This window comes from Copadichromis virginalis, linkage group LG23 (genome assembly GCF_057382275.1).
Source record: "Copadichromis virginalis isolate Kocher_CV1m ecotype Utaka linkage group LG23, C_Virginalis_male_GT1.1, whole genome shotgun sequence".
NCBI classification, from domain to species: domain Eukaryota; kingdom Metazoa; phylum Chordata; class Actinopteri; order Cichliformes; family Cichlidae; genus Copadichromis; species Copadichromis virginalis.
This window is the reverse complement of record NC_140639.1, coordinates 630,719-646,018: the sequence shown is the minus strand read 5'-3', so window position 1 is coordinate 646,018 and position 15,300 is coordinate 630,719. Positions and strand designations below refer to the sequence as shown.

The 15,300-nt window shown below is 40.4% G+C and overlaps 1 protein-coding gene across 1 annotated transcript in view; it reads left to right on the top strand.

Moving 5' to 3' along the window:
* pex5la (peroxisomal biogenesis factor 5-like a) overlaps positions 1 to 15,300 on the top strand; it is a 120,764-nt gene that overhangs the window by 71,434 nt on the left and 34,030 nt on the right. Inside the window, exons 3-7 of the mRNA XM_085449876.1 lie at positions 4,229 to 4,340; positions 8,169 to 8,378; positions 9,114 to 9,234; positions 11,118 to 11,211; positions 12,300 to 12,329. Of these exons, the coding sequence (XP_085306002.1) occupies positions 4,229 to 4,340; positions 8,169 to 8,378; positions 9,114 to 9,234; positions 11,118 to 11,211; positions 12,300 to 12,329 (567 nt within the window). The remainder of the gene's footprint in view (positions 1 to 4,228; positions 4,341 to 8,168; positions 8,379 to 9,113; positions 9,235 to 11,117; positions 11,212 to 12,299; positions 12,330 to 15,300) is intronic.

The following is a 15,300-nucleotide window of genomic DNA, read 5'->3' as shown; positions in this document are numbered from 1 at the left end:
TTAACTATCAAATAGTCAATTACCTGAACTGCTCACAGTCAGTTCACTGTTAATCTGAATAAACCTTTAATTAAGTAATGTTTTCACAAAATAACGGTCTGCAACACCAGTTACTTGTGTAACTGTAATTAAAGTTGCTAAAATACTTTACATACAAAAAGGTTCAGATGAATATGAGGAGACATGATGGTGAAACCTGTCAAAATATGTTGGAAGGCTCATTATGTTAAAAAAAAAAACTATACATAACACAACAACTGATTTGATCCATTTCAGTCTGACTTTAGGGGAAAGAATCAGTACAGGAGCTGTTTTATTGCAGTTAGGCTTATGAACAGCACTTTAACTTTTGCTCTTGTTATTTTACTGGACCTGACTGTAGCTTTGATTTTGCCAACCATTCGCTTCAATAGAGTGAAGCTGGCTACACACTGGAGACCTTACTGGGCAAGCAAGTACAAACGACATATCCACTGAAATGGGCAGGAAATAAACTCATCTCAATCCTCAAGGAAGCAACCGAAGTGACTACCAATGAGAGTGAAGATTACCTTTGACTGACTGGTAGTAAATAAGCATCGCCTAGGCAACTGGGGCCATGTTAGAGCCATCAGTTTCAACGTGATGTGTGACAAGCTAATCGCTGCTAATGTGAGATGGTGTAGATGGAAAGGCACTCGAGTGGCTCTTATGCAGTTTATCAAACAGAGTACATCTTAACACGTGGGATCCCACAGGGCTCAGTCCTTGGACCTGTTTTGTTTCCTTTATATCTGCATCTATTCAGCCATGTAATCCATTATACACGAGTGTCTCTCTTACGAACTGTGTACCTTTAATTCTTACTGCTGAACTCTGATAAAAACTTAAGTCCTCATTATTGGTCCTGATCATATTTCTAATAATGTTAGTCCCCTTTGTTGGACAAGTAATAACTGAGTAAAAGCAATCTGCTAAAAACTTGACATTATTTTCGATCACCGACTCAGTTTTAGCCACATGTCCAAGTCTAATCCATTTTTGCTTCATACAAAATGACTCCAGACTGCAGTTTAAGATTAAATCACTCCACGCTATGGCTCCACTTTAGATCTCAGAATATCACCCTCAGACTCTTCACAGCAGACAATCGATTAAAGGTTCCACAGTCCAGTCTTTAAAACAAAGGGACACTGTGCTTTCACTGTTTTAGCCCAAAACTGTTGGGCAATTTTTCTTTGACCATTAGGCTCAACACAATCAGGTGCTATTGAAAAAAAAACCTACCTCTATAAATGGGCTTTTGTATAATGTTTTACAGTATTTTCTTATATTTTTAGCCTTGCCTGCATTGCCTATTGTTGTTACACATACTGTATATATGTCACTCTCTATAGTGAGAATGCAAAAACATAAACAGGAAACAGAAAAATAGAAGAGCAATGGAAGAATTTTTCCTCTCACAGAAACATTGACACCTATGGGTTTTTTTCTTTTTAACTCAGGTGATATGTAGTTGATTGAGAACAAGTGATTTAATTAAAAGCAACAAAAAGTCACTTAAGATGAGTCACTTCCTGCATTAAAGGCCAGCAGCTGAGCGGTTATCCGGGTTAGTTCATATAAAGCATGCACTCCTTTCACACCGCTAACAGCTGTAACTGATTCAGCAGTGGCTTAGCCTCCGCTCACACTCAACTGCACCTTTGCAGAGCAAGCACAGTCTGTAAATCACTTAATATGACCTTTAAAAACAAGTCCACCCTCATGCATTTCATTTTAAGATTGGTTGCTTCAGACCAAATTGGACAATAACACACTGGCTGGCAGCAAAAGGTGAAATAAGGCTACTCGGCATTGTGAGACTTCCCATGGACAAAATCTCTACTCAGACAGCAGAGCAGCACAAACACAGCCTAATTATCTGTGCTGGGTCACTGTTCCTGCTGCTCAGCACAATCTCTCACTCCACAAACCAACGGCCCGTCTCTGGGTATTATTCATGTCCTCTTTAAAGCATCTCTGCTGCAGAGCAAGGATACAACCAAAGCTGTCACTTCTCCCCTTGCTGATCACCACTGATAAATAAGAGTAAGAAAAAAACACAAAGAAGAATTCATATAATGTCAGTATAATGTAACAGAGGCACAACATATAATATGTTGCCCAGTTTTTCCAGTTTTCTAATTGGTTTTTATTTTCATTCACTCAGTAAAAGGACTAGATGTTACAGTCCCTGGTAATGCATTGCTTTAAATAGAGAAAATCTTTCAGGGATGGCTGTTATGAGGAAAAGTAGCCCAGAAACTTTACCAGCGGCACATATCGTTGTGTGCCTCAACTTTCGGTCTTTTACCCAGGCTAATCTGCCATGTTTCCTTGGTTAGGTTTAGGGGTTAGAGATCTGATCTAAATTATCATATTAAAATTTGGGACACATCGTCAGCAGTGGACCTTGGATTCATCGGGTGTTTTGGCCATTATCTCCAAGGAGGCCCTGCCAGGGCTGATCAGGCCCCGGAGTGTGTCAGTGGTTTATGTTAACATTGTTATTTCTCTTCTACTTTCTCCTGTTTAGGTTTCTACAATTTATTCTCTATTCAATGCAACTGAGAAATACTTACCTCTTTAACATTTATGGAGCCTCGTTTTAATTTAATTTTCATTTTGGCTTTTAATTCAGTTTAGTTTCAGTTTGTTTCCAGAGTGCGTTTGTTTATTCGTCTTTAAAAATGTTTAGTTTTACTTTAGTTTCTATTAGTTTCAGTGCTATTTCTAGTCCCCATTAATTATTATTGCACAGAGGACATATGTGAGAACAGCGTTCAGGAAAAGCACGTGACTCACAGTCTTGTACACACCAAAGTCTGATCAGGAAACAAACACTGAAACTAAGAATATTTCCTGTATATATCTTCAAATTTTATTTCAGTTGGTTTTCCAAGTTCACAAAATTGCAGTTTGAATATTTTTCAGTGGTTTCATTTTTATCTTTGTTACCTGAAATATTTTTTCCCACGTTTTGACATTTAGCTTGGCAGAGCAGATCCTAAAGAAGGTGAATGACTCCCCAATCAAAGCGACAAATGGCTTTTACGTCCACTGGACTTTTCTCATCTTGCTGACTACTGAAAGCTGCTCTTTCCTGTCGACACACATTTACACAGATCTTTCTAATACGTGCATTGATGATTACCTGTCACACGGCCATGTTACAATGACCATTTAGCCCAATATTCATGTCTCTGAGCCCGCGGTCAGATATTTGTTTTTCATAATTTCTCCAACAGAGGTCGAGCAGGGCCCAGCATGCACTCCAGATTTATTCAGGAAGTCAGCATAATTGTAAAGTAATATAACGCTATCAAAAGCCCATCCAACACTTCATCGAGCATATGGCAGATTGTGCTCAGCGCACTTCATGCTTGCTAACTAACAGGACCTTCATTAAAATTCTGCTTGTGGCCATGGCCTGCAGAGCAACAACAGGAAATGTCACATTTCCTCGCTGCCAGCATTATGGACACGCTACACAATGACATCACCGGTGGCGGCTGCTTTCCTCTCCAAATGATGAAGAAATGGCTGGCAAATTGAGACCAGCTGCACCTGAAGTGTTGTGAGGATTCGTAGTACCAATAATGAACTGGATGTGACCTATTCAGCAGCTGCTCTGGCAACCCTACAAATTGGTGCATCAAAGGCAAAGTGATTAGCATTTCATGGTTTGGAAGGTGAGATAAGCAGGAATGGTTATGTAATTATTGTTCTGGACACCAAGCAGCTCCGAGTCCAGCTCATCTGGATCTCAGTGCATGACACACACTCCAATAACCTGCTCTTCTTTCTGTAGTAACCTGAGGGTTTGTTGGTGCCATAGAGATGTGATTGTGTGATAACAATCATGAAATACCAGCTGTGTTCAACCATATGCCACGCGCACACATCAGTTTGCAGAGAGAAGTCACAGTGGGCTTAGCCGAGAGGCCGCAGGTTCAGTATGTGCCGTCACATGCTGTCGTTAAATAATGTGCACCACGAGCATGTCGCCCCCCAAAGGACAGAGTTGTAGAAGTTTACACACTCATAGGGATTTGACAGTATAGCTCTGCTGTCATGTGAACCAGTGGCCTGAATTTCCCCTCATAATAATAAGGCTTTGGGGGGCTTTCACAGAGGATTTGAAGGGAGTTTAGCATGAGAGACATGCGAAGAGAGCCTGAACTGTCTCATGTGTTTGTCCCTGCAGCTGGTGAGCGAGCAACAAGAGAGCCGCCCGCTTCTAAGCCCTTCTATCGACGATTTCCTCTGCGAGACCAAGTGCGATGGGGTTTCCCGCCCAGTTACTTCCAACACAGCCGGTACAGCACTTTTATTTCCGCATTTAAGCTGATGATAATGTGCTTACATCAAGTATTTTTCTTTCATTTGTACAAGCATTATATTTAAATCTACTCATATTTAATAGCCAGGAAAACCTTTCTGAGCCATGTTGGGACTAGAACAAATGGATGTCACTTCCTCTTTTTATCCAACACGGCCAAAATCCTGGAGACGAGTTTCTTTCTTTTATATAATTTACCTGTGCCTCAAGTCAGATCAATAGACCTTCATATATTATATGATATTTTGATTCTTCACTGTCCACAGGTTGCACTCAGTGATGCCCAGTGCTTGCACAAACATTAGCTGTTGAAGGATGTACTGTATATATATATTAAAAAAAAGGTTTTAGCATCTAACAAAGGTTCATTCTAACATTTCCTTTTCAGCTCTATTTGCAGTTTTAACACTATCCCTACTAAACACCCCAGTAATCAGTTTTATTCACCTCATACAATAATGTTTCCTGTGATTCTCACACATTATAGTGGACTGATTTATTTTCTACTTCAAACATTAAAACTGACTATATTTAAAGAATTATAATACAAATGTATTATAATTAGTGCTTTAAACGATTGTTTGTGCTAAAATAATCTGGATCAGACTCACTGTTGAGAAACTCAACCATCTGACATTAACAGAAGCTGAACACCATCTTGATTTCCGCATGGCATCGTTTGCAGATCAGACAGCTGACACATGTCATCTCTCGTCAGCTGAGAAAAATGCTGTGAGCAACTCTGTCTCTCCCTAATGGAAAAATCATTATGTTTAGGAACATAAACTGCAGAACTGAGGGATTTATTTCTCATTGTGATTTGGAAATAAGAAGTCAAAAATAAGAATAAAACTCTGTGTTTAGGCAAATTTCACTGGGTACAGTCTCCTGCTGCTGCAGTTTGCAGCTACATAAAATGATGCAGGTGAAGCAAATTTTAGGTTTGATTGTTTGTGAACTTGTTTTCATGCTGGATGGAAGTTTCCGGAACCACACGACACTTAACAAAATCGAACAAGCAAAGATAATTACGAGCTCAAGTATGCTAATCCACATGAGTCCTCCGTGATGATGCTTTCTCTGTTTCACTTCCATCTGCTGTTCAGGTCGACAGCAGCAGGTTTTTTTGCTCTTCTGAGTCTTAAAAACCTCCACAGTTAATTATGAATTGATGTCACAGGTATCTGGGGTTTAGAACCGAGTCAATTATACATCTATTTAAATTTGTGATTTAAAAGAAAACAGCGCAGAGGTTTGGGGGTCTCCATCCGGACCAATGCAGCTCTGACATTAACGCATTCACAGAAAGTCGCTTCACCAACACTCTTCTGCTCTCATTTTTTCCTTTTGTCATCACTTTGATGTTTACTTGCTAGTTTAAATAGTCAAAGGAAGGCTTGAAGGATGTGTCATTAACAATGTGTTCTTTATAAAACTGCTAAATATAAACGAATCAAAATGTAAATTAAAACAAACTAATTCTGGCTGAAAATCCTGAGTTTGGGACCACCAGCCTCTACCTTTCTTTCACCTGCACTCCCGTCGGAGCTACTTCCTGTCCTTAAATCACAAGGTGATGTGGTAGGATTGTGTCAATACATGATATTCTTGGGAATTGAAGTTTGAAAAGTGATTGCCAAAGATGACATTTCGATTGTTACTAGTAAATTAAACATTAAACAAATTAAACACTGATGTGTGCACACTTGGTCCATTCTTGGATCGTTGCACACTTGAATGTGAGTGTGGGGAGTAGCTTCCTTCATCAGTCACAAAACAACAGAGTGTCACTTTGTCTACTGGCTTGATTTTAGTTTTTGTAGTTGTGTCAGGCCTTTCGTTTTGTGATGATGGAGGGTCAATGGAAATTGTACTTATTAGTCAGTATAATCTTTCAGTGATATAAGTTTGCATATGGTAGAATACTGCATGTAATCATTTGTGTTTAGAAGTATATAGTTGGTGACATAGTGAAATGTTTCATCCTAGGGGGCCTGTAACACTTTAAGGTGTTTTAGCGTCCACCCCCACATCCTGGAGAAGTGTTTTAGAGTATATTTCTTAACATGGAGGGTTACACATCCCTCTAACTTTGTGGCCAATAATATGTTCTCTCTCCACTGCAGCAGCGAGTCACCGCTGAACAGTTTGGTCTTTGTCCAAATTGTTTCACACACTCAGAGCTCTGACGTGGCCCGATGGAGACCACTGGTACAAGATAATCAGCTGTAATTTGTCATTATGTTTTGGCTCACTGGTGTCAAACTGAAGAGATCAGGACTCTCGATGTCTCAGTGGTCATACTTGTTTACTACAAACCCACTGGCCGCTACACAGTAACTACTTCTAAATGCTTACTGAGGAGGTTTCTTCCTGTTAAAAGGGAGTTTTTCCTTCCCACTGTTGCCAAAGTGCTTGCTCATAGGGGGTCATGTGATTGTTGGGTTTTTCTCTGTATCTATGAAGCGCCTTGAGGCGACTTATGTTGTGATTTGGCGCTATATAAATAAAATTGAATTGAATTGAATTGAATTACTGTGCGCTGTATTTCTTCCTAGCATCATCATTTCAAGGAGACTCTGGGTGGCAAAACAATTTTTACATCACTGTCTCTTCATAAAGCGTTCGTGATTCTTTTGATGCTGGAAACTCTTCAGGCAAGCATCCACACGAGTGTGTCTCCCTTGATTTCTAATTGTATTTGTCATCTAAAGAGCACAAGGCTGGGAAAACGAGCACACTCTCTAATTATGTAGAGATTTCAGTCAACAAATACTCTCAGTTGCTTGACATGAAGCAGCAGCATGCCGGTTATGCAGTCACGTACCTGCACTTTTAAGCTCGTATGGCTCAAAAGACGTCGTCGGCTCCTCGGAGGCGAGCAAGAAAAGTTTGTGGGTTCCTCAAATATCCAGTGTATGAAAACGTTTTAGTGTGGGTTTTAGCAAGTCATGAATTTTTAATCTAACCTCACAAAAACATGTCATGTATTTGGTTTGCAGTGTTTCTCACTAAACTACTGATGGGAAATAAAGGAAGCGAGTCTACTGCAAAAGGACAAAATGCCACGATAGATACGATGCAAAGGTTTTTAGTCCCCACTCATTTCTTAATATTTTTGCTTCCAAGGAGCCAGACTCTCTTAGAATTTTTTAAATAGCCCTGAGCAGGAGTTCTTCAACCTCTGAAGATCTTTTTCATTTTTAGTCCTCTCCTTGTACCTGAGCATTTTCACAGTAATGTTTTCTTGTTTGTTGAGCCACCTAACATGACTCGTGCTTGAGTTACTGCACTGACCAAACTGCCTCCAGAGCCCGTCTCATCCTTAGCAGACCGTGCAGTCATTTGCAGTATATTTAGATTGGCTGAAAAGAGCAGCAGCAAATTTTTAGATGCCCACCTAAGGGGGAATACTCCAGCTTAAGTACCGCTGACAGGTCTACATGCCACGTCAGAAACCGTGCCGATCAAAATCAAAGCCCGTGGTGCACAAAAAGTGAAGCCTGCTATTCAGTCTCATTACAAAGTTTTACAAGTTTGATGCAACCTCGAAGGCCTCTTAAAGTAAAGACGCCAATAAAGTCGCAAATTACATTTGAGATAAGGAGATGGTCAACTCACAGATTACTAATTTTTAAAAAAGACCAGAGTGAGGGGGGAAAATACTCTATGAAAATTTAAGTGCAATCCAACACTCCAACAGATTTGATCAAATTAGAACACGTTTAATGAATGCAGTTTCCATGGCTATCAATGATCCTTCAGATGACAGATGAGAAGCTAACCATGTACCATCTCCTCACAGTTCTCTCTTCAACTCTGGACCTGCTAGATCTCAGCGAACCTGGAGAGAGGAGGAACAGCAGGGACAGAAAGAGTGCCCTGTTATCCCAGGGAGACAGCCAGAAGAACACCTCACACAGGAAAAAGACAGATGAGACAGAGCTGATCCAGGTGGAAGTTGAACATACGGCACCAAGCATGCGAACCCCAGAGAGGGCATCACTGGACTCAGGTAGAGAGACGCTCCAAAGTTTGGGTGATTTTCTGTCAGTAACACTAAATCACACTTAGTATCAGGGATGACCTGCTCCAATAAAACTGAATCCACTCCACGCTGCCAACACTAATGTGCAAACGTGGTCAATCCTTCATCAGCCTCCACTCGAGCCCTCTGACACACCTTATAACTTGAACAACTACAACTCCCATCATCTTGTGTGGAAGTGACCTCACACGTGCACAAGAGTGGCCACAGAAGCACTGAGTCGATTTAATGTAATGAAAGGGATAAAAGAAAAGAAACAGCCAGTTCCTTTTGTGTTTGAAAAGGTTAAAGTCTGTAACTGTGGTGAATAACTCATGGGAGGGAGACTGGTTATAACTGTGATGTCATTTAAAGCAGATCTTTGTGTCCTGATAGATTTGTGGACAGCTGATCGTCTTCTCGTTTTTTAAATTTGTTTAGATTTGTTTTGTTTTTTAGCTAATTATTTGTACTCTCAGAAAGACGTGTTAAAAGGTTTGTGTTTCAAAGCTGGAAAAAATAACTTATCTTTGAAAATTAGTGTCACCATTTAATTGCACACCAAACCTGATTAATTTAGCTTTTTGTCTGAACACATTAGCGTTTCCCCAAATTAACAGAAAGTGGAACATCTGTGTATGTTTCACGGGCAAATTTGAAATGACATTTCTTTGTTTTTCCATGTTTCACTTTGGTTTTTTGTTATGTTATTACTGTCACCAGTTACAATTGGCTCACTGGATAAATGGGAAGAATTGAATCCCAACCCTGAAAGAAATGGCAACAGAAAATGGAAGCTGGAGAGACGACGTTCTTCTAAAAATTCATCTAATGAGTTTCTGTGGTAGGTCCTTACCTCTATATTACTCTGACTGGATAATAATCATATCATCTTTTTCATATCTGTCCAGCATCATTATTATTTACACTGGAAATCTGAATTCCCTGTCAGATGTCTAATAATCAGTAGCCAAAGTCTCAGAGCTTACGCAGCTTTTTGTGCATTAAAATTTGTGTCACTTTGTAGGAAAAATGTCCTTCAGACTTGTTTTTATCCCACCTCTAAGAACCGTCTTAGGCTACGTTCACACTGCAGGCGAAAGCACATCAAATCCGACTTTTCTGACCCTGCGACTCATATCCGATCATGGTGTGACAGTGTGAACGGCACATTGAGAGACCAGTGTCGGAGTGTTAAAGAACAGCTTTGAAATTCTCATGAGTTGTTTGCAAAAGAAAAATCACCATCATATTGCAGCTATCCCTTCGGCGCCAGCTGTGGGCTCAAGGCTGGAGCCGAACAACAACACCCTGATAACGACTGTGTTTAGTCTGTTCTTCCCATTCCCTGCAAGGCCACCTGGGTTGGTTGGAAGACTGTTTACTTAGCCTAGCAGGGCGAAGGACAGTCTCAGCTGAACTCTGGACACGCACACACATACATATACACTGATAAGCACTCACCGACGCATCACCCTCCCTACCCCGGATCCAACGCCACCTCCAACGCTTACCTCCCATCCGTTGTGGACATCGGGTCAGCTGGAGGCGCAGTCAAAGATTGCAGCGGTCCCAGATCAGATGTGCACACTGGAACACTTTCCCATGTTGCTGTCTGTGTTTATTGTGCTATGGTGTGTTGATATCTGTGCATTCCTGTATTATCCTTCTGTGTTACACATTTCCATGTTTTTTTCCTGCTACCTGGCCTGACCTGTCTCCCCAATGTGATGTTTGTGTATTGTATGTACGGTCGGAGGTCTGTCATCTCGGTTGTGGGCAAAAGACCTGCAACTGACAAATAAAGGCTATCTCATCTCATCAAATCCGATATTTTCAAATCCGATCTGGGTCACTTTCGTATGTGGTACTGAATCCGATACATATCCGATGTTTTAGAAAGCGACTGCTGTTTGATGGTCATGTCGCATTAAATCCGTCTTTTACGTCACTGACACAAGACAGACGCCAACTATCAGCGCCCAGGAAGACGTTGTGAACACTTCCTGTTTGTTGGGAAGACGATGTTGGAGAAACGTGAACATTTTATTTGTACTGCTCCTCTCTAAAACAGTCATACGGATAAACTGTAATAAGGATAATTATTAGGCCATATGTAAATAACTTTACACTTATAATTATAACTTAGAGCAAAATTGGGAAACGTAAAGTCCGAAGTCTTTATATTAAGGCCATCAGTCAAACACTACTGCTTGGTCTGGGTTGTGTGTGACGTCTTCTTTTGCGCATGCGGACGCGTTGAGCGTTCACACTGGAGACCGTTTGCTGTCACATTGTATTTGTAGTGTGAACAAGCAGACAAAAAAAAATCGGATTTGATCAAAAATTCAGAATTGAGCATCAAGACCTGCAGAGTGAACGTAGCCTTAGTGTCTTTATGTTCAGGGTTTTTAGGCCCACGACTTCCTTTGCTTGCTTCTTGTTAGACAAACAGTCCTGCTGAACATTTTAGGTAACTGAGGAAACATTACTTTAGTAGACGGTGAAACAGGGGAGACCGAATGTTTGTCCACCTGTTGATTATATAGTGTTTTATCTGCTATTGGCAGAGTTCAAAGGTAAATATTTACCATGGTGATGTTTTATGCAAACATGTAATAAAATTACATTTTTTTACTGCCATTTTCTAATTATTCATCTTTAAAGCTCTACTGCCAACATGTTTAACATGCTGGCTCATCCCAGTCCTCTCTCTTTTTTCTTTAGGTCCATAGATTGTAAACCACAGATAGACTCGTCAAATAAGAATACCCTGGAAGCAAACACCAAACTGGAACCAGAGTCTGCACTGGCGTCACAAGTAAGTGCTCGGAGTGTGAGTGGAAGGCAGGAATCCTCATTAATGCACTGTGTGCGCACTCGAAGTCTTTTTTAACTGAGAAAGCTTTCCACATCTCCGACATTAGCGTTTCCCTTTCCAGAACCCCCCCCCCCAGCACCACCACCCTCCTTGAGAAAATCAAACTACATGAACATACAACTGCAGGAAAAGGCTGTGGAACCTCCCAGCATTGATTGCCTGTCGTGTCCTGAGTCTTTGTCTAAATCACACTTATAAACAAGTACAAGTGACCACATTAATGTCACACATTCTTACTTTGTGTAGGCTTTGTGAATGTCTGAGATCCTGATGTTTCCAAAAACTGACATCAGAGCTTCAGTTTCAGAAGCTGGAATCAGAAGAAGAGCACGCCGCTGTAAATAAAGGCCGTCAAAATGCTTCTTGACATTCACGTAAAGATTTCATGATGGGACAAATGGGACTCTATAGGAAAGATTATTAAGAAGCATGAAGCTGTAAAATGCCATAGAAGAGACTTTTTCAACATCACTCCATTTTCTAAACCACTGTTTATCAAATTTTGAGACCCATGGAGCAGATGCCAGGCAGGGAACACCCTGGAAACATCCAGGACAGGTTATCAGTTACCATTTCATGCTCCATATTGCACCTACAGTCAATTTAAAATCTCCAATAAAACTAACAGGGTGGAAGTCAGAGTACCCAGAGATGAGCCACATACGCACAGGGAGCTGGAGGAAACTGAGGAAATTTTCCCAAAAGAGGGAGTTCTGCAGGGATTATTTTAAAAAAGCACTAATCATCTTCAAAAATGTCTGTTTTTGTGACTCTGATAAAGATTAGTCCAGATGTTAGGAGTAATCAGTGCAGAAATCCTGGTCATTCCAAAGGGTTTACAAACTTTTTTACTGTATTGTTCTGATTGTTGCACTGTTATATACGTTTGAAGAACTGATGACTTAAGCTTTATTTACCAACTGCATGTTTATGTTGTGTTACAATGAAAGTTTGTATCTAATAAGACACCCTACTGTGTGTTGTTTACCCATCATTTTGTCCTAACACCTACAATTCTTCCATTTCAGCTCAACAGGCAGTATATTAGTGGAAGACATGTAAGCCTCCCTATGCATCCTTTCATATAACACTGAAAGACTTATACATTTGTACCAGTGAAACAGCATCACACCTTCTCAGAATATCTGGCTCTAAAGACCAAAAACAAGGTGACAAAAAGTAAGATAAAGATCAAAGTTGGCTTGGGATGGATTCCTTTGTGGTGCTACTAGGTCCAAATGTCAAGCGCTTTCTGCCTTAGTTGGTGTCTCTGTGTAGGTCTGCATAGGGGTCTTGTTTTCAGACGCCATTATTAGATTAATAGCCTATGAATTATTCAGCAGCCTTACTCCAAACCCATTAGTGTTGAGCTCACCGAGCTAGCTAAGCCTATATCACCTTTTCAGCACACTGATAAATAATAGATTTGGGATTAAAGATAGCTGTCCGAGACGGGGGCCGGGGAGCTATTGGCAAACAAACACACCAAATTTGTTTTGCTCAGGAGTTACATTGTAGCTCGCTGACAGAGATACTGTAAAGAGTGGTTTTAGCTTCCCACACAGCAGGTACAACACGCACACAGAAAAAAAAATGCATGCAAAGATGAGGCGGGTCCTGCATGAGATTTACATACACGAACTAACACAAGTGTATAACTCAACCTTCAAAGGAAAAATCCACCCTCGTTATTTTGTGGAGTTAAACATCAAGGAGGAGAAAGAATCGTCATTTTATATGTTTATAAACATGAAAAGAAATCTTTTTATGATGCAGTTACAGTGCATGCTCACTGTGAGCTCCAGCTTCACGCTTCAAGGTTTTATTGTTTCCTCAGTCCCTGCTTTTAAAGAGCTCATCCAACTGTAATTTGCCAGTAAGTCCTCATCCTATCAAGCCTTTAGTAAAAACATCATGTCTTAGAAATATAAGAAGGGCAACTGGAGGGCACATCCTCTGCCAAGACCAATGTCTGAAAGAAAGATTTCAACATTTAAAGGACTCTTGCTTGGCACACGCTCAGCCTCTGTGCTAGCCTTCATGAAATTAGCTTTTGTGGTTTTTGCATAATCTTGATAAAAACAGACAGAAAACAAATGGCCTCCACCTCAGTGCCTGTCCTGGCAATCCCATCTTACATTTTTCTTTATCATCACGAGCTCAATAGCTCTGCAGAGCAGTCTGGTGCTTACTTACTTCCACTGCTTTTACAGAAACATTTTGCATTTTAAATGCAGATTCTTGGGGTTTCCTCTGGGCAGCAAGAAAAAGAAAACACAGACAAACAACAGCTGGAAAAAAGCAAAACAATAAATACCAACAGGAAATAAGACACTGCTTGAAATTCAGGGCTCATTATTTTAAACCTGAATACGTATTTGTTTTTTTAGCTATGACTATGTCACCAATCGACAACCTCTGTGTGCATGACTGAGAAAAGTCTCATTAAAAACAATTCTGCAAAAGAAGAAACATTCCTCAACAGCGATGTGAGAGACTCATCGCCAGTTATTGCAGAGGCTTGATTGCTGTTCTTAGTTATCAGGTTTTCACACAGGGTTCCTATAAGTTTGGACACACCTTCTCATTTCATGGTTTTTCTTTATTTTTACTACTTTCTACAGTGTAGATACAAACTGAAGACTTAAAATCTATGAAGCAACATATATGGAATTACCCAGCAAAGACAAAAATGACAAATAACTCTAAACATGTCGTATATTTTAGAAAGCAGCCATCCTTTGCTTTGTTGACAGTGGGTTAGGGTTTGTTGGGGTTTTATTCAAAACTGAAGGCACACTGAACCAGCATGGCTACCACAGCATCCTGCAGCCACACACCATCCCATCATTTATTTTCCAACAGCACAATCACTCCACACTCACCTCCAGGCTGTGTGAAGGCTGTTTGACCAAGAAGGAGAGTGATGGAGGCCTGGCCTCCAGTCACCTGACCTAAACCCAATGGAGATGGTTTGGGATGAGATGGAGCGCAGAGTGAAGGCAAAAGGACAATCAAGTGCTCAGCATCTTTGGAAACGCCTTCAACACTGTTGGAAAACTATTTCAGGAGATGACCTCATGAAGCTCATGGAGAGAACGCCAAGAGTGTGCAAAGCAGTAATCAAAGCAAAGGCTGGCTAGAATCTAACATGTTTTGAGTTATTTCACACTTTTGTCTTCTACATAATTCGTCTGTGTTCATTCCTAGTTTTGATGCCTTCAGTGAGAATCTACAATGTAAACATGAAAATAAAGAAAAACCATTGAATGAGAAGTTAATAGTGTATACACTACCAGTCAGGTGGTGTATACACGATTAACTGATGGCCAAGGCAACGCCCAATCACATCATCAGGTTGCACTGTGTGAATTGTAACCATGTAATCTAAATTCCATCTTGTTATGAACTAAAAGTGAAAAGTGTGGAAAGAAGCCCAAAAAACAACCACCAAGGATTTGGAATAAAAGTTGTTAAAATGTTGTCTGGTATGAAACTACAGCTGGACTGGAGATCTCACAGCAGAATAGTAAATCTCGCCACATTTCTGATTTAAGCTGAAGACAGGAAACTGTGACAGAGCACTTTCGGGTGGATTTTTCCTTAAGCAATCCAAATACAGAATCCTGCATTTGTGGCAACTTTTTCTTTTTGGCACTGCATGCATTTTGCTCTTCATGAAGCACTTTCTTGCACCCATTCTGGGTGACATTAAGATGAATTTTGCATTATATCTTTCCAGATGGGAAATGTTACAGATAATAGCTGGCGGGACTGCAAGCACAGGGAGCAGTCTCTAATAGATTTCCTAGCCCTGCGATACATACAGCTATTGCTATGTCTAGTAAGCCTAATGCATTGTATACGAGTATCTCAGAATCATTTACTTCTCAAAATGAATGCATATGAAGTTGTGTAAACTATACCACACTCTGATAATGCAAAACTACTTGCGTGTAATTGGTTGGTTTCCATTTTCTCAGCACAGCAAAGCTTCATTATCCAAGTGTGTAAGTGGGAATCTATCAG